The sequence below is a fragment of the Pseudonaja textilis genome, chromosome 11, assembly GCF_049901715.1.
Source record: "Pseudonaja textilis isolate UNSWEBS1 chromosome 11, rPseTex1.2, whole genome shotgun sequence".
In the NCBI taxonomy this organism is placed as follows: domain Eukaryota; kingdom Metazoa; phylum Chordata; class Lepidosauria; order Squamata; family Elapidae; genus Pseudonaja; species Pseudonaja textilis.
In genome coordinates this window covers 21,208,349-21,227,655 of record NC_142000.1, presented here as the reverse complement: position 1 = coordinate 21,227,655, position 19,307 = coordinate 21,208,349, and the positions used below count along the sequence as shown (strand labels likewise).

The 19,307-nt window shown below is 49.3% G+C and overlaps 1 protein-coding gene across 3 annotated transcripts in view; it reads left to right on the top strand.

Moving 5' to 3' along the window:
• Window positions 1–19,307, top strand: part of KIAA0513 (KIAA0513 ortholog) — a 31,450-nt gene that overhangs the window by 5,471 nt on the left and 6,672 nt on the right. For 2 of the 3 annotated variants that reach the window (XM_087940747.1, XM_087940748.1), the window contains exons 3-10: window positions 9,579–10,047; window positions 13,571–13,670; window positions 13,885–13,958; window positions 14,748–14,818; window positions 15,128–15,338; window positions 16,130–16,170; window positions 16,302–16,386; window positions 17,096–17,173. In XM_087940747.1, the coding sequence (XP_087796873.1) occupies window positions 9,701–10,047; window positions 13,571–13,670; window positions 13,885–13,958; window positions 14,748–14,818; window positions 15,128–15,338; window positions 16,130–16,170; window positions 16,302–16,386; window positions 17,096–17,173 (1,007 nt within the window). In that variant the 5' untranslated portion in view covers window positions 9,579–9,700. Of the gene's footprint in view, window positions 1–9,578; window positions 10,048–13,570; window positions 13,671–13,884; window positions 13,959–14,747; window positions 14,819–15,127; window positions 15,339–16,129; window positions 16,171–16,301; window positions 16,387–17,095; window positions 17,174–17,594; window positions 17,625–19,307 lie in introns of all 3 variants that reach the window. The other variant, XM_087940746.1, reaches the window with a different exon arrangement.

The window sequence follows — 19,307 nt, the reverse complement described above, 5'->3', positions numbered from 1 at the left end:
GCAGTGGGAGAAGTCCTCGGTTGAAGACTGGAACTGAGCCTGGAATTACGGTCATCAATCGAGCCAGTCATGCTGGTCGTTAAATGAATCACCAATGGATCACCCCCAATTTTACACTTTTTTTTTTTTTTTTGCAACAGTCGTTAAGTTCTTGGAAAACCAAAGTTCAGTTCAGGGCAGTTCAGTAAAACCTTTAGTCTCTTTAGCGAAGAGCAAAACACTTTAGTCACACCTGCTGTATTGCCTCCTCTTGAGAAGGAACAATCCTATTGTCCATTTTTCATAGCTGGTGACACGGTCATGCCTAAATGGAGCTAGCAAAAGTCCCCGGTAAGCTGGTGAAGAAATATTTAATGCTTGACAGCTTATCCTTGGGCGAGCCTTGTCTTTCTGGAGAAAGCCTATGCTTTGCAGCTCACACCTGCCCAAGGAGCTCAGGTGCCACAGGAATGTGGGAGGGTCTTGTGACAGGTGTCGAAAGGGAAAGAAAGGACTTTGACGGACAAGTGACTCAGCTCCAGTCCAGCGGCTTTCATTCAGAAACTGGCAACCTGGACCCTGTGCTGCGTGATCAGCTAATAAGAAGTTAACCTTGAAAGTGCCGGAGAAGAGGGAATATTAAATAAGTAGGTGTCAACTGGTAGAATTGTAATAATGTGTTTTGAGGGGTGGGGAATGACAGGGTTGCATCAACGATAGCTCCTTTTCTGGCCTATGTGCTAAGCTTCTTGTATGCTGGGAAGTGTTATTTTTAACATCCCAGCGGAATCTGTTCTCTCATCGTTTCTCAAGGCTAAACATGGTGTCTCGCTTCCGTCTCACCTTGCAGTCCCTGATGATTTCTAATTCCCACGTCTTCATTGCTATTTTCTGCGCTTGCTTTGAATGGTTTAAAATGCAGTGCCCAGAGCTGAAAGTTCAGTGAACTTGCAATTTCCAGGAACCTCAATCTAGAAAGCTGCTTGGAATTGAACTTTCTGCACGCAGGAGGGCTAGTTTGGCATACCTCCTTGACTGCATCCAGCAAAGAAGAACCCACCCAAGGAGCTTTGGGGCGTTGGTTCCTCCGGTCTGCTTATGTTTGGGGGTGGGATCTCTGCCTTCCCACGTGATCCGAGGCCAGGGTGGGCAGCCCCTTTACGGACTTCAACTCCCAGAATTCCTGAGCCAGCCACGCATTTGCTGGACGCAGTGAAGAAGATGGGAACAATGGATGGAAACTAAAGAAGGAGAAGAGCTACCTGGAACTAAGGAGAAACGTTCTAACCGGAAGGACGACCAGTGGAACAACTCGCCACCAGAAGTTGTGGTTTTTTTTTAATCAGTGGAGGTTTTTAAGAAATTGGTCTGAAAGGATCCAGGTCTCCTGCTTGAACGGGGTTGGACTAGAAGACCTCCAAGGTTCCTTCCAGCTCAATTCTGATTGATTGAGATGCTCCAGAAGTCCTCTGCTTGCAGAATTCCGGGACTTGAAATCCACAGGTCGTAAAGAGGCCATAGTTGCCCACCCTTGGCCTAAGTCCTACCTTCTGAACGAAGAAAAAAAAAAACAGGCTTCCACGCTGGAAGCAACCCAAAATTCAGATCTGTCCAAGACAGGATGAATAAGAGCTGGGTTAGCTTTCATCAGGCCCGGATGAAATGAAGTTAGAGCCCGACTGGCTGGCTGTTCATTTCCTGCCTCATTGCAAGAAATTATTTTTACTGGCTTAGGAAGCTGGTGGAGCAACAGAAAGAGAGAACTGGTAGTTGTTCCCTTCGCTTTCTTCCTCCCACCACTGCTATTTGGTTGATTTCCCAAAGGAAGCCCAAAAGTGATGAAGGCAAAGAACTGACAGCAAAACATCATCACACACTACATTGGGGTGTGATTGAGCCAGATTTGTTTCATTCGGGGGGCGGTGGGGGACGAACGAGCAGCGGAGAGAGCATTTGCTAGCTTGCAAATTATCCCAGATTTCTAGGCGTTGCTGTCAAACGTCCAGGAATGGGGGGTGGGTGGGAGTTGAATATCAAGGGGCTCCCCAAAAGAAGGAGCGAGGCAATGGTCAGCCGGCTTTGTAGGTTTGCATTTAACCAGGATTTCTGATCAAGAATGGAGATGACACCCTTGGAAAGGAAGAAACCCACAGCCTGCAGCTCCCCAAATGCACAGCACGATGGGAGGCCCCTTGTCTGTTCCTAGAATATGCTGGGGTGAAGGGCTCGGCAGACCCCGCCCTCTCCCCAGTGCTGGAAGGTCCTTGCACCGCGAAGGGGTGGCAGCTGTCGGCGCCGACAGCCTCCTGCGGGGGTGGCCATCTCAAGCTGTGCTGGGGACCACGCGTGGCCTGTCCACCTGGCTCCGCTCAAACAGACGCTGCTCGTTTTCAGGCGCTAGAGTGGGGGCGGGGAGGCTGTGGCTGTGCCTCAGTTGAGCCTGCCAGCTCTGCCTAAAGCGACGTGGAGGGTTTCCAAAGGGGCTGCTGCCAGCTGCCCTCATCCCACGCAGACCTTTTGAACCCGACAATCTCCGTATCAGATCCAGAGGCGAGCGCTGGGTCTCAAGGCAGAGCCGAGATGTCCTGTGCTTTGAGGAATGCACGCTGGGACGGAGGAGTGGGAGCATATTTGGGCTCTGTTGGGAATAAGATTGCAGAGGAACCGAGTTGGAAGGGACCTTGTTGGAAGAGGTCTTGTAGTCCAACTCTCCTGCCCAAGCAGGAGAGCCTGATTGATAGCAGAGGTCCCCAAACTTGGCCACTTTAAGACTTGTGGACATCTGGCCGGAGGATTCTGGGAGTTGAAGTCCACAAGGCTTAAAGTTGCCAAGTTTGGGGATCTCTGCCCTATAGCATTGCGGACAAATGGCAGCCCAGTCTCTTCAAAACCTCCAGTGATTGAGCACCCATATTTTCTTAGGCAAGCTGCTCCATTGATTTGTTCTTCTTCCTGTCAAGAAATTTCTCCTCCATTCTAGGTTAGATCTCTCTTTGTTAGCCTTCCATTACTTCCGGTCCTTCCCTCAAGTGCTTTGGGGCAGGGGTCGCCAACCTTTTGGACCTCAGGGACCACCAAACTCATAATTTTAAATCCCATGGAGCAGAGACCCTGGGAAAATCCTCCCAAAAAAGTCTGCAGGATAGTTCCCCACCCCATTTTCCTACTGATCGATCATGATCAATCATTCTTTATTTGGGATCGCAGGAGACCGTCTCCAGCTCCGTTCTCAGGGGGAGAGAGAGAGAGAGACTTTTGGCTTCATGCAAGGAAAACAGCAGAAGCCGCAGAAGTCTTTCTTTCTCTCCCCCAAACTCCGCCAAAAATGAGTCTTTGCCGGCAACAGCCTCTTGGGGCAGGAGGCCTTGCAGGGTCCCAAAGACTCATTTCTGGCAGAGTTTGGGGAGAGAAAGAAAGACTTCTGCGGCTTCTGCTGTTTTCCTTGCATGATGCACTTTAGCCTCCAGTCCCCTAATCACTTTCTTGCTCCTCTTTGCACTCTGTGTACGTGTGTGTGTGTGCAAATAGTATTCAGTCACATCTCACAAGAGCTCCTACTCAACTTTAAGCTTCATAGCCACTGAGTAGACCTGCACAGGACGTTAGCCTTGCAGGGGAATATGGTTTTTGTGATCTTTGGGAATGCAAACCCATCGCCTGCCTGTGATGCAGAGAGGTGGTTTGCTATCCCGGGTCGCAACAAGCCAAGATAGATGCTCATTCGACGTGTTGCCTAGAATTTCCCAGGGGAGCATTCACCGCACAACTTTGACGCAGAGACTCGCTTTGTGTGTGCCAGGAGCTCCCGCCGGGCTTACAGTTTGGGGGAAGGTGGGGCCCTGAGATTAAACCCTTTTGTTTTGTCTGGTTAATCTTGCAACAAGGTCTTTCCGCTGCGGTCCATCCAAGGTCAGCCGTTGAGAGTCGCTTGTGGTGGGTGCCTTCCACTTCTGCCCCAGTTTGGCATTTTACACGGAAGAAGGAACCACTCTGCTAAATCCTGATAAGATTTCCCTTCTGCCTCGGCTGCGCTGATTCTCTCTCTCTCTCTCTCAAATGTCACTGAGTGTGAGTCACTGGGAGATTTCTGCTCCCCCTTCTCTGACGTGGTTTCAAGCAGGTTAACTGGGAGAAGAGCAGAGGGACGTGTTTGTTTTTGGATCATCCTCTACACTTCGTTTCTCGGGTGTGAAGTTGGGACTTGCTCACTCTCTCTCCAGCTGTCCTCCTTTCCTGCCTGCTTTCTATCCAGAGGTGCCCAAGCCAGCTGGCCGGCTCCGGATCTCCCCCCACCCCCCCCGGGGCTTGTGGGTAAGTCCATCTCCTGCACTCCTCACCCTGTGGTCTGCTCCATTCTCACAGGCCACCAGGGGTGCGGAGGTTGGAGCTGCCGACCATACCTGGATCTCAGGTGGAGATATCTCCTCCCTTACCAGCCAGGAAGAGGGCCTTGGTGTAGCTGCTCAAGCACTTCTCAGAATTGTGGTGGGTTTTTGTTGTGGGTCAGTAAATCTCTTTAAGGATCTCCTTGGGACCACAGTCCTGGGTCGTGAGGTCTCTCAAGAAAACTCCGTTGTGTGAACTGACTTCGTGTTTACTCCATCACGGGACGTTCCCTGGCACGGCTGGCTGGCTCTCAGCCTGTCCCGGAGGTCTGGGGATGGGGGCTCAGGGCTGCGGTTCAGTGTATCTCTGGGTCTCCCTTGGAATGGGAGGCTGGCGACGCCCCCCGTGCACCACCACGCAGCAAATGGAAACCGTGCTGAATTGTTCAGCCGGTTGTGTAGGAATGCTCTCCGCCCCCCCCGCGCTTCTCTGGGCCGGGATGAGTTTTTCTCCTGCTCGCATCCGTAGCTCTCCTCGATACGAAGGGTAGCCCAGGAGCAGGTAATGTTGCGTCCCTCGACCTTGGAGGGCAGCCTTGCAGGGCAAGGAGGAAACGGGGTGGAATTGGTGGAGGGGCTGAGACTTTGCTCTGTCTCAAGGCTGTGTTGGGGGTGGGTGGGCGTGGGGTGGGGGGTTTGCGATGGACCATGGATTAAACGGAAGAGGCGTAACTTTTCTTCACTGTTCCTGCCATCGTCTGTCGGTCGGATTCTTCATGGGCTTGAAATCCGGCTTTTGTCAGCTGAAGAAATAAAACAGGGCACGTCTCGTAGGTGGACTGGCGCTTCAAGAGATGAAAAAGCGAGGATGCCTCCATGAAGATGAAGGATTTTTGTAAACTTTGGACTGAAGCCATATCTGTTTGTTTTTAATTGTATCCTTCCTTCCTTCCTTCCTTCCTTTCTTCCTTCCTTCCCCTTCCCTTCCCTTCCCTTCCCTTCTTCCTTCCTCCCTTCCCTCCTCCCTTCCCTTCCTTCCTTCTTTCCTTCCTTCCCTCCTCCTATCCTTCCCTCCCTCCCTTTCCTTTCTTCCTTCCTTTGTTCCTTCTCTCCCCTTCTTCCTCCCCTGCTTCCTTCCTTCTTTCCTTCCTTCTCTTCCCTTCCCTTCTCCCTCCCTCCCTTCCTTCTTCCCTTCTTTCCTTCCCTTCCCTTCCCTTCTCCCTCCCTTCCTTCCCTCCCTTCTTTTCTACTTGCCTTCCTGCCTGCTTGTCTTTCTCTTATCTTTCCTCCTTCCCTCCATTTTTTATTTATCATCCTTAATTTCTTGCAAATGCTTCTTCCGTTGCACCTTGGGGGCAATTCTGTCAGGTTTAATGAGAGGGGAGGTTGACTTTGGCAGCATTTGAGACTCCCCACTTTTCTGTAACTTAAACGCCACAATTGCACCTTCGAACCACCACCCCCAGTCTGAACTGAATGCCACTTCCAGATTCCCCCATCCATGGGGCACGGATTGTGCTCATGTGTGCGTGCGTGTGTGATTTGCAAAGAGGACTCTCGGGCAGAGCTGCAGTCGTGAGATGCTTAGTTTCGCCTGCCTGCCAAAGCGGCTGAATTCTTTCATGCAGCTTTGCAGGCTGATGGGGGGGGGCGTGGGGGGGTGCCTGGGACGGCTCATCCGCCTTCCTGTCAGGAGCAAAGAGCAGGTCGATTCAGCAGGAGCAGATGGTACTACATCATCTTTGCGTTCCTTGAAAGGGGATAATTATTTGCGGTGAGAGGGCCCGGTGCAAAAGAAGGAGGAATCGTGAGGCTGCTCAGCCGGGGAGAGGGCAGAGCCCAGCTGGGGAAATAATTTAGGTTTTCAGCTTGAGATGTGGCCCCGTTCAGCTCCCCAAAGCACCAAGCAGAGCGGGAGGCTGGATGTGGGCGCCGGTGCCAGCGAGAGACCGGGGAGGAGGGTGGAGAAGGGAGGAAGAGCTGTCAGTGGCAAATCCACGGAGTAGAAATGGGCTCTTATCCCCTGTTTACAAGACAAGTCTTTTCAGCGGTGCCAAGAAGGTCGCACACCCGTTTGCACCCTGATTCAGGTGACCTTGAGGGCACAGATAAGCCTCCAAGAGGCCTCAACGGCTCTCAGGAAGAATGCAAATGACCAGCTGCCTGCAAGGAGTGTAAATCCTTGAATACAAATATGCAAGAATACAAACCCTTCCCTCTTCCCCCATTCAGTCAGAACCGAAGAAGCTTCTTGGATGAGAAGTGAAATGTCTTCAAAGAAAAAGCAGAAAGTCCAGTTGCCTTTTGGAAAGCACCTTTGGGACAACCATGATCTGGAGGACTGAGAATCTCCATGGACAAATGGAAGTTCACCTACAAAGGAGAGGATGGAATTGTTTGGGGCCCTGAAGCATTCCAGTTCCATGTTGTGCTTTCTGGGTGGAGTCTGTCATGCCCTTGTTAGAGTCGCACTCTGAGGGAGAGGAAGAACAACCGACAGGGAGTGGAGGTTGTGGAGGAGGCTGGAGAAGGGCAGAGGCCAGCTGGGCAGTCAGAGGAAGGCCCATCCCCTCTTCATCCTAGAACATGCAGGGAGGAATGGAGAAGGAAACAACTTGGCTTACGAGAGAGGAAGTGGCCATGATCCCCTTCATTGGTTGCAGCTGGGGAGAATAGTATATAAGAGAGACAGTTAAAACACAGCATTGCCAGAAGCAAAGCATGTTTTATTTCGGGTTGAAGTTATCTTGGTTGGCGTCCTTCCATCAGACTGTGCCTTGTTATCTCCTTGAAGTTGGTAATTACTTATCCTGGTCCGTTGTGAAATTTCCTTCATTGTAGTTTGTTTTGGTTTTTTTATTTCACCTCTCTCTGCTCATTAAGTTTGGGCTATATTGCTTTCTTTTGAAGACTATTTTTGACTTAAGTTTTATCTCCAGCTGAGAATTATTTGAACAGTGGGGCCAAGTTTGAGGCATTAAAGGACATTTATTTACATTTTGGATTTTGTTACGTTTGTGTTACACTCCGGGTCATCACAGAGTCACATCACACACAAAAGCCTAAAATGGCTCTGGGAAGTTGGTGTTGTGGGAAAACCAGCCACTATATTCGGGATGGACTTTGGGCAGCAGAACCACAAAAAACAGACCTTCTCGGTGGTGGCCCATCTCCATTCCTGGTATGGTTGACTCCCCACTCTGTCGCTTTTCCTAAAAATGTGTTTTTGTTGGGTGGGGGGGTACAGGGACCCCAAGCAGAGATGGGACCCACCAAGTGACTGTACTCATTTATGCTTTCTTGCTCCCCTTGTCGGCACATAAAAATAGATTTTTGATAGTGCTGTTCCAGCCCCTGTCTTGACTTTCTTTTCGACACCCTGGCTCTTTTGGAAAACCTTCCCTTGCAGATATCAGCCTGCCAAGACTCAGCCAGCTGGCTGTGGGCAGAGTTGTCTGTTGCCTCCCTATTTACCCATGCCAGTCAGTTGGCACTGCCTGAATTGCGTGACGTTCTGCTGTTCTTTGTCGGGCAGAGGGCACAGATGGGCCTGCGGGTTTTAACGCCGTAATCAGGCAAATTGCACCTCTCGCTGACGCGTGATAACGGCCTGTTTTTAAAAGTGCCATTGTGAGGAAGGAGGTGGGCCCAGCAGCCTTTTAAATGCCGGTTGTGAAGTGGCTTAGATTGCAGCTGTCGGCTTCAGAGAGAACCCCCTGGCCCCTTTCTAGCTTGGCTTCTTTCAAGCAGGATACTGAAGTGGACGCAGAGTCTGTTTACAGGAACAAAAATGTAGGGCTGTCCCAGAGATCAGGGGCAGAAGGTGACCGGCTGAAGCGATGAAAGGGAGCAAAGAAAGGGGAAACGAGAAACCCAGGCCTGAAACGATCAATTGCACCTCAACTGAATGAAGAAATATTGATCCAGAAGATCGACCAAAGTGGAGAATCCCACTCCAAAAACCCTTTTAAGGATGTCTTTAGAAATTTAAAATGGCCTTTCTTTTCAAACAATTTTTTTTTTATAATAAATTTTATTGAATAAACATTAAAAACCATTGAACACAGTGCAACTTTCTTGGCCATACAAGCTATACTATGGAGATACACATAACCGTTAATTTCCTTTTTCCCTTATGTTATTAGTGTAGTGCTAGCTGCATATTGTTTGTGTTTACATTTCTATAGATAAATTTAAAATGGCCTTTCCATGGCAGCTTTTGATGGGGCTCTGGGGAAGTGGCCAAGCTTTGAGAGAGGAGAGGAGTGTAGGCAGCTACGTGGCCTCAAAGTGTGCACTGTATTTTGTTGTTGTTGCTGTTCAGGTGCTAAATTGTGTCGGACTCTGTGCGACCCCATGGACCACAGCATGCCAGACTCCCCTGTCTTCCATTATCCCCCGAGTTAGTCCAAATCCATGTCCACTGAGTTGATGGTACTAGCACTAGCAATAGCCCTTAGACTTATACGCCACTTCAAAGTGCTTTACAGCCCTCTTAAGCCAGGGGTTGCCAACCTTTTGGACCTCAGGGACCACCAAACTCATACTTTTAAATCCCGTGGACCAGAGACCCTGGGAAAATCCCCCCAAAAGTCTGCAGGAAAATTCCCCATCCCGTTTTCCTACCAATCTATCGTTCTTTATTTTGGGATTGCAGGATACCATCTCCAGCTCCGTTCTCAGGGGGAGACAGAGAAAAAGAGACTTTTGGCTTCATGCAAGGAAAGCAGCAGAAGCCGCAGGAGTCTTTCTTTCTCTCCCCCAAACTCCGCCAAAAATGAGTCTTTGCCGGCAACAGCCGCTTGGAGCAGGAGGCCTTGCAGGGTCCCAAAGACTCATTTCTGTGTGACCATTTCTTTTGTGACCTTCTGACAAGCAAAGTCATTGGGGAAGCCTGATGTCACTTAACGATTATGTTGCTGACTTAACGATTCACTTAACAGCTGTGGAAGGTCGTACAATGGGGCCAAACTCACTGAACTGTCTCACTTAGCGGGAGAAGTTTTGGGCTCAATGGTGGTTGCAAGTCAAGGACCACCCATAAATAATCCATTGGGCTTCCATGATTAACCACAATTGTCAGGATTCTGGCAGTTACCCCAATTAAATCATGAGTCTTGAGCCAAACTTCCAAACTATTTATGGAATGCAGTTTCAGTTTCCAAGCTGCCGTGCTGCTCTTTCAAACCCCTTCCCTCCCTCCCTTTCTGTTGGCAACTCTAAAAAGACCATAGAAATATTTTATGAGTTGACATCTTCTTTTCTTTCCCCCAGGAATCTTCTAGCATCCTGGCCAGAGAGGAGTTCTGATCTAGAACATGGCTTGTTCCTGGTGGCCTCCAGCCTTCCCCCAAAAGAGAATTTGAGTCCTCGATTCCGGCACCTTCACATGAACCATGGAGGTGATGGACGTCCCGGTGGGAAACCTCATTGACTTCGACTCTGAACTGTCTACCACGGACACCTCTGAATCGGTCCCCACCGGCCCCTCGACCGCCAACGGCCACGCAGGGCTGGATCGCCGCGAGGCGGGCCCTGCGGCCGAGGAGAGCGATGCCACCGAGTCAGCCGACAGCGAGAACGACACGACCGACTCGCCCACCCACCCGAGCTGGAATAACCACCGGCGCTCTTCCTCGGAGTCCTACTCGTCCAACCAGAGCACGGAGTCCACTCGGGGGGAAGCGCTGGCCGAACAGCGGGAATTTGTGCGCCAATACGTGGAGAAGATCTTCACCGGTGGGTGAGTGTTGCAGGAGCCCCCGTGGGACCCTGGAAGTGGGGAGGAACACCCTGGCAGCCTAAAGTTGTCAGCACGCAAGAATATTAGTGGAGAGCATGATTGATGACTCTTGGCTATGGAGGTGTCCCATTGGAGAATATACAGTACGTCCAGAGGGTGAGGGGAAGACCAGGGTCAAAGGGGAAATGAATGATGTGTCTCAGAGTCGGCTGCACCCATCTAATGCTGACATGGTCACTCCTAATAAATCAAGTTTTTTTTTTTTACTCTGAGAGATTTTACATATTTTTACATTTTATTTGATTTGTCAATCGCTTACAAGATAATAGGTATAAGTATAAACATAGTTATGATTACATGGATACATATAAGAAAAATAAAAGAAACAATAGGACAGGGACGGTAGGCACGTTGGTGCGCTTATGCACGCCCCCTACAGACCTCTTAGGAAAGGGGTGAGGTCAATAGTGGACAGCTTAAGGTTAAAGTTTTGGGGGTTTGAGGATGTAACATCAAAGTCAGGTAGGGCGTTCCAGGCATTGACTCCTCTGTTGCTGAAGTCGTATTTCCTGAAATCAAGTTTGGTGTGGTTGAGTTTGTATCTATTGTTTGCTCTTCTGTTGTTATGGCTGAAGCTGAAGTATTCACTGACAGGTAGGATGCGGCTAGAGACTTTTGATTTGAATGGGGGGTGGATTTGTTGGAGCTCTGACATTGGGAGACCTGGCAGGGCAGACCTGATAGCTCCTGCCAGCCATCTTTGGCTCAGACATCAAATAAAATCCCGACTGGATCTCAGCAAAGCTTGCGGCATTCTGAGTCAACCTGCTCTGAGTTAATGTGATGGAAACTGGGGGGAAAAGGGGGGGGGGGCTGGCTTGGCTTCCTCGCTTGCTTGGAGCTCGATTGGGGTTCTGGAGCTATCCAGAATATTCCCTGTGCAACTTGCACTTGGGTGGCACCAAAAGGGGTGGCCCTCCCTCTGCAGAAGCAGGGAAAGACCCCGTGCTTTGGAGCAAAGCTTTTAATGTGAAATGTTAAAGAATGGATTGAATAAGAAAGGCAAGTAGCCCAAGGCAATATTTCTCCACTGTACACCTTAACATCCTGTCTCCATGGATAAGTCCTTTAATTCTTCATTTTATTTCAGGCAACTTAACCGAAAGATCTGCAGTTTTAGCCAATTATTTTGGAAGCCCAAGCAGTTCCTGCAAGCCCCTTGGAACAGGGCTATGCCTGGACTTCGATTAGACTTTTTGAGCCAACTAGATCCTTCTGAACAGAAACAAACAAGGGGTTTTTCTGTTCACCTTCTGTGCATACAAATTCATCCATTGACCTCTTTCCCATGGTGGAAAGACCGAGATTGACAGGTGCCAAGGTCCAGAGGCTTAATTCCTTGGCAGGAGAGGAACACCTTCGAAGTAGTCTCTGTATAGCGTGGATAGCTCCTGCACCCTTTATTATTAAAATACATCCACGTCATGGCAAGTTCAAAGCCCCAGAGATGCTAACATTTCTGTAATAATGGCAACAATCCTATGGAGCGGCTTCCTGCTGGAACCGTGTTTTTTCAACCATGACAACTTGAGTGAATGATTGAATGAATTCTTTTATTGGCCAAGTGTGATTAGACACACAAGGAATTGGTCTTGGCGCATATGCTCTCAATGTACATAAAAAGAAAAGATACTGTCATGTCCCTGGTGGAGAATGAGGGGGAGGAACAGGGAGTGGAAGTGTGGCTCCCGAGGTTGTGGAGGAGGCTGGGGAAGGGCTGAGGCCAGCTGGGCAGAGGAGGACCCAGGCCCATCCCCTCTGCATCCTAGGGCACGCAGGGAGGAGAGGATAAAGGAAAGATGTGGTCTACTGGGGAGGAGAGGGCCTTGATCCACTTCATGGGCTGCAGCTGTGACAACTGAATAAGAGACCGGACATGCATACAGGCGAGCACTGGAAACAAAGCGTGGAAATATTTCTAGTTTATGGTTCCTCTCTGAGTTTGGCGTCCTTCCCACTGTGTGTCTGTGGACGTCCTCCAGCCCTTATCTTGCCTGGTTTGTACTGCTTTTTTCCTCCTTCTTGTAACTGTTTGTGTGGGAGTTTTTTTGTCTTCAGTCAAGGATATTCGGAGCTTGGGAGGAAAGTGAAGGAATAAAAGGGGCTTCACCTGTTTTCTGTGACTGTGTTCGTTTTGTATCCCACCCTAGGTCATCACATATACATTGGTCAAAAATCATAAGGTACAACACCTAATGATAGTCATAGGGTAAAAATAAGAGGGGTGGACTTCAACTCTCTGAATTCTCTCCTCTGGCTGGGAAATTCTGGGAGTTGAAGTCTACCCCTCTTAAAGTTGTCATGGTTGAGAAGTACTGCTTTGGAAGCTCTTTTATCCACTGGTTTTATTCCAGAATAGAGAGTTGTTCTGGAGCAGGGGTCTCCAACCTTGGCAAAGCTGCCTGAGGAATTCTGGGAGTTGAAGTCCATAAGACTTAAAGTTGCCAAGGTTGGAGACCCCTGTTCTGGAGGAAACTTAATGCTCCTATGCATGCTTACTGTTTCCTCCATTGTCACCGAGTTCACTTATTTGTATATGCTACCTTACTATTTCTACGGATGTTTTAATTTCCTGGATTTATTGCACGCCCCTGTAATATGCAGGGAGTCCTTGGAACTAAATCACCTTATAAGTGTAATAAAATTCGCCGGACAAGAGCTCTCTTTTTGAAGCTGGGTTGTTTTTTTACAAACTCCTGGAACTGAGGTTGAGGATAAATTACCGCAGTCAACTTCCTATCCTTTTTGATGCCTTTGGGAAACCTGTTTATTTACCCTGGCAGATGCCACGATCCGCAGTTACACAATTTTCTCTTTGTTTTGAGTGAATAGAAAAGGGCAGGTCCTGTGGTTTCTGAGGACAGGGATTTACCTGGTGATAACTTGCAGGCATCCATATGTTTTCAACCAGGGGTCGCCAACCTTTTGGACCTCAGGGACCACCAAACTCACAATTTTAAATCCTCACTACCCCTCACTACCTCAGGTTGTTCGCAATACAAGCGACGCAAGCCTTGTGTTCCTGCGCAGCCTGGATTAATTGCTTTGGGGGGTGACATTTCTCTGCGGACCACCCAAATTTTCTCACAGACCACCAGTGGTCCCTGGCCCACCAGTTGGCGACCACTGTTTTAAAGGAGGAATGAAATTTTGTGGGCCACCTGCTGCCTTTAAAGCTTGGGGTATAACTGTCCTGGGAGAGGGTCTTTTGCAGAGAAGCCTTCATTGTTGGTCTGTAGGAATCTCAGTTCCTTCTGCTTCAAGAGACCCAGTCCATAGAGGTGGCCACAATGAGAAGGGGAGGGTGTCAACCTTTTTTCCGAAGTACCTGAAGGCAGGACAAGCAGCAATGTAGGCAGGCAGGCAGGCAGGCAGGTAAGAGGGGCCCGGTCTGCAGTCTGGAAGCAGATATTTCTATTTATAGGCGTGCAAAGGTGTGATGGGTGCTGGTGTGTGATTTCAGAGAGGAGTTTGACCAAGAGGAGCAAGCCAGATTCGGGGAGCTGTGCAGTGGCGAGAACACGAAAGGCAGAGAGTGGTTCGCCAGATACGTCAGCGCCCAGGTAAGGAAGCATTTAGGATGAAACCGCTTTGCTAAATCTGGCATGCCGTGGATCTCAGGGAACGCGCCCGGCTTAGCATTGGCAATGCAGTGCAATTCCAGCCTGCTTCAGAACAACTTCTAGGATTTGTTAAGAGTCCCTGTGAACCTACATGGAAAAGCACAGTCTACCATCTTGCTATTCCTAACTTTGTCCGTTGTCGGTTCCTTCACAGCGCTGCAATTCCAAGTGTGTTTCTGAGCAGACTTTCTATCGCCTGGTGCAGTCCTTTGCTGTTGTGCTGTTTGAGTGAGTAAGCCCAGTCATCTTTTGTGTGTGTGTGTGTGTGTGTGTGTGTGTGTGTGTGTGTTTCAACAAGACTTAATTCAGTGGACTTTCTGCACAGCCAGATCCACCAAATATTTTGGCTAGATTTCCTTAAATCCCTGATCTTCCAAGCATTCCGTCTGTCTCTGTCTCTTTCTTTCTCTCTGTCTCTCTCTCTTTTTCTGTCTCTCTCTTTGTGTCTCTGTATCTCTGTCTCTTTCTCTCTGTCTCTGTCTCTCTCTGTCCCTCTCTCTCTTTGTGTGTGTCTCTCTGTCTCTTTTTCTTTGTCTCTTTCTCTTTCTCTGTCTCTCTGTGTCTCTATCTCTGTCTCTTTCTCTGCCTCTCTGTCTCTGTCTTTCGCTCTGTCTCTCTCTGTCTCTTTCTCTCTGTCTCTCTCTTTCTCTCTCTCTCTTTGTATCTCTCTATCTCTGTCTCTTTCTGTCTCTGTCTCTGTCTGTCTCTGTCTCTCTCTTACATACACACTCACACTTCCATTCTGGCCCTGTAATTCATTCCTTGGAAGGACCCTGGGCCAAAGCACAGAATCATAGAATTACGGGGTTTGGAAGATCAGAGACCCTCAAACTAGCGTTTCTCAAACTTGAAGATGGGTGGACTTCAACTCCCGGGATTCCCCAGCCAGCTTGAGAAACGCTGCTCTCTAATCCAACCCTCTGCAAAGTGCTGGAAAACCAATTTTTTGAGCCACGCTCCCTGGAATAAGGTCCCTCCCTCTACACTTTTCACCCACTTTCCTCTTTGGCTTTGTAGATGCTACCAGATGGATGACTTCAGCCCTGCCAAAAACCTGATGACCATGTGCTTTACTTACTACTACATCGGTAAGTGTAGCAAAAGTCAAAGCCAGAGGAGTGGTTTGTCTCCAGCAGGAGCCATGGGCCTTCCAAGAAGTATTTTTTTTTAAATTAAAAAAAAAAGGAATCCTGCCTATTTATAGGCTGCCATGTGGACTAGTAACCTGGCTTGTTTTAAAAAGAAAAGAAGTGGCTCTCTTTCTACGAGACTGGAGACGGGTCGCTCCCTATTCTGACTGGGGAATTCTGGGAGTTGAAGTCCACGTGTCTGAAAGTTGCCAAGTTTGAGAAAGACCGGGTTAAAACTGTTTCTTTTCCCGCTTGATCTTTGTCTAGGGAAGCCCCAAACTCTCCCCCCAGAGTGCAAGGAGAAAGCCGCGGGAAGCATTGATTCCTACCTGAAATCCGCCAACAGCTGGCTGGCCGAGAAGAAGGACATTGCGGAACGGCTGCTGAAAAACACCTCGGCCAAGACGGAGAACATGAAAGGGTTTTTCGGGAGCTTTGAAAGCAAACTGAGGGGTCCCAGCGGGACCAGGAAGAGCGAGTGAGTCCCCGTGCGAAGATTTAGGGCGGACTCCAAAGGATGCGTCTGCTTTGTCCCCTGTAAATTCTCAAGGAATTGGAGTGTCCCCTGAGATTCCCAAAGGCAGGAATAAAATCAGAGGGTGGAACTGGCAGGAAAGCGGATTTTATCTGAGGGTCAGGGAGAACGTCATGACTGTCAGGTTTCCAAGTGATGAAATCCATTTAAAGAGAAAAGGGCAAGGTCTGTCTTCTAAACAGTCTGTTTTATTTAGGAAAGTATCAAATTGGAAAAGTCTGCTGTAATTCTGGATCTGTCATAACCCGGAATTATACCACATTAATATTGGAAATTAGAAACCGCCTCCCAAAAGTCACATTCCCCAATAGACGTAAATCAACGTTTGCCTGGTGTCATTAATTTCCACCTCCAGGTCTCAGCAGGGTCGGCTTTTGTTCCCACGGGAAGGAGAACCACTTAGCCTCAACAACTCTCTCTATCGCCACGCCTCCCGCCTTAGGAATGTGGTAAACCTGAAACCCTTCCCCCCACCCCCGTAACCAGCAAAGAGAAAGAAGGAAAAGGAATCTATAATAAGGCTAAATAAAATGGCTATGCAGGTGTCAGTTTCGGACTCGACAATAACATTGGACGCAGTTTGGGTTGTGGAATCGACTCTGTAGAAGCAGCCGATCGTGGTCCCTGCATGGATTGGAGCCAAGGATGGGCTGCCCTTGAGCCTTCCGTGGCAGAGGGGGGCTTGGCTCCTCTGCTCCGCTGGGCTGAATCCCACCTCTGTGCTCTTCTTCTAGGGATGGCGAAGAGAAGCCCAGGGAGAGAATGCAGAAATCAGGTAAGCAGATCCAGCCCAGGTAGTTGGTGGTCCTTGGTGGAAGCTCCGGATCTCTCCAGCAAGACAAAGAAGGCGGAAGGGGGGTCTGCCCACTCTAAGGCCCCGTGCTCTGAATGTCCCTCTCTGTGCAGTTTCCCTCTACAGTCCCGAGGAGGAGGAAGAAAGAAACGGGGAGAAGATCTACCTGTACATGCACCTCAAGCAACAGCCCATCTGGTAAGGACAGAGAAGGTGGCGGTTCTGACCCAGCTGAAGTTAAATCAATGATTCCTTTATTAGGAATGCTGGCAGCTCCGGCAAAAGGTTTCTCTCTCACTGCAGGCTAATTTAAGTCCGCCTGGCACATCTGTTCATCTCCGCCCCCTGCCTTTTATCCCCAGAGTTAAGGTGGGGCCTCACTAGCAGCAGTGGCTCTTCCATCTCAAGGCCCAGCCCATAGAATTCCACTGCTCTCCTCTCCTCTGCCTTCTGGGCATCCATGCATCAGGCACTGGACCCGGCTGTTCCTCTTCCTCTTCCTCATCAGCCACCTCCAGACCTGGGGGCTGTTGACTCTCCATCTGAGGGCTGACAGATGGCCGAGGCTCCATCTCTCTCTCTCTCTCTCCCTCCCTCCCTCCCTCCCTCTTCCCCCTTGGAGCTCTCAGGTTGCCTTGATCCTGACCCTGACTCCCATGCTGCTGCCTCATCTGGAGGGGCCATAACCCGATAGGCCACAACAATGGCCGCCTCAATCTTCACAGCCTCCACAGAAAGTCAGCTGTGGCCTTCAGAGCAGCTCAGCACAGGGTCCTTCCAACCACCCAGAACCCGGCTGTTGTTGGCACCGGCCTCCAGGCTCCATCTTTCATTTATTTATTAAATGGATATGCCACCCATCTCACTATCCCAAGCAACTCTCGGTGTCTTCATCCCGGTTTTGTAGGCACACTCTGAGGTTCTGGAACGCGGCTTTCTTTGATGCCGTCCACTGCGAGAGGCGGAAACGGTCTCCCACCACCAGGTAACGTCTCTTGGGGCCTCCTCTGGCTTTGGAGGAGGGTGAGGGGAGGAAAGGTTGGCCGGAGAGAAGGTTTCCCATCTCTCTGTGGCCTTCACACTCCCTGGTCAGGATGGCTCCTTCTGTTCGTTTGTGGCCGAGCTGCTCTCAGATGTTCCTCTTTGGATTAGGAAGGGGAGATTGGTGGGAAGGACCTTCACCCTTGTACTGTCTTGTGGGTGGGTTGAAAAAACTAATTCTCTCTCTCTCTCTTTCTCTCTCTCCCTTTCTCTCTCTCAATGCCTGTAATCCTGTTCTTTTTTTTCTTCGTTCATTTCCTCCATCCTTTCCTTCCTTCCTTCCTTCCTTCCTTCCTTCCTTCCTTCCTTCCATCCTTCTTGCATGTACATGTGACTTCTCTTGGCCCTTCCTGCTGCCACTCCAGAGGGGACACTGGGGAGGAAGAGGAAAAGAGGTGTGTCTTCCCACCTTTACTTTCTTCCCTTTCTTTCCCCTCCCCCCTAAATGGTTACCCCAGTCCAAAAATTTGCCTCCTGCCAACGGGGATGAGAAATCCTGTTAGACGACGGAACGTGTTCACTCATTCATTTATTGAGTTCATTTCTATTGAAATTTGCTTTTCTTTGGCCCGGTGGAGCTGCCTCTTTTATTCCTGTGGGTCTCTCTTGGACCAAATTCAGAGGACCAAGGCTGCCCCGGGGGCCTCTCAAATGGACATCTTTGGCCTCGTGACTAAAATTTGCCTTGTTTTGGAAAGCTGCAACACAAAAGAAATCGGATTAAAATGAAGGAAATTTTTCACGCTAAACTAATAGGCAGCCAGGCCTGCCTTAAACTACCTTTGGGTTGTCTTCCAGCATAGGAGCCCATCTTCTGATTCCCTGCCAGAGGTGGTGGGCCACAGTTTATCTTAAAAAATATATATGGGTCGAGTAGTGTTTATAGTCTTCTGGATTTGCATTCAACGTTTCCATCCCCGTAAGACGGCGTTACACCAAGTATCACGTTTAGTTAATTTGGTTTTGCCACTTTTGCGTCTCGGCAACAGGGGTAAGTTTTTGGAAAGTGGCTGCTGCTTTGAGTCTGTAAGCAGTTCTAAAGTTTCAGTGTTTTGTTTTGGTTTCCCTTTTCCCTCCTTCCTTCCTTTTGGCTTCTGAGCGCCTTTGGTGACTGGCTGATATATTCTGTCTCTCCCTTCCCTTCCCTTCCCTTCCTTTGTTAACTGTCTGGACTTTAAACATCTCCTCTTCTGAGTAAGTTCCCTCTTACACTGATGGTGATACTCTGTGTTCCCTGCCCCCCTTACTGGTGTTTTATCCTGCCCACATCCGAGGCTGGTTTGCTCTCCTTCCTAGAGCGGTGATGGTGGTGAACCTATGAGAACTGGTGAGCTGCCACGCCATTTTGGGTGACACACCTCTGCACCCTCTGGAAGGTGTGGAAGAGGGCCTTGCCCTTGTGATACTTTTGTGGCCCCACAAAAATGTGCCAATATTCTCACGTGGTTTTCACAACCTTCGGAGACCCCGTGAGAACAAAACACTCTTGTGTGAACTCCAGAGGATCTGCAGAGGTGGTCTGGAAAGAGAGAGTTCTTTTGTCTCTCTCTCTCTCTCTGTGTAAAACACACCAGCAGGGTCTGAATTGTTGACCCCCCCCAAGTGCAAAAGGTTCACCACCACTGTCCTAGGGGGTTTGCACACACAGTCTCCATTGCACGTCCTCCAGTCATACAGATGGGGGCCAGGAGGCCATATACCAAGACCTGAAGCCTTGAAGTGCTGGAGCTCTGGTCTCCTCCTGGCCAAACCAGGAGAAATTGGCCCCAGCCTCATTCTCTAGGGAAGTTCCCTTCTCTGTAAGACCAGCATAGATCAGCTCATCTCTCAGGAAGTAGCGTGCAAAAGGTTTTTAATTTCAAATCCCCTCGAGCTTAAAAAAAATTGCTCGCAAGATCCTTGCATTTAAAAATCAAAGGAAGGAATACGAGGAGCTTAAAACGCTCCCCAAATGATTGGAAGAGCTGGTTTGGGACTTGCAGCCGCCAGTCCTTCTTGCAACCTGCAGCTCCGCATTGTTTTTATTTCTCTCTTAGGAAACCCTTTTTTTTTAAAAAAAAAAACTTATTTCTAAGAAC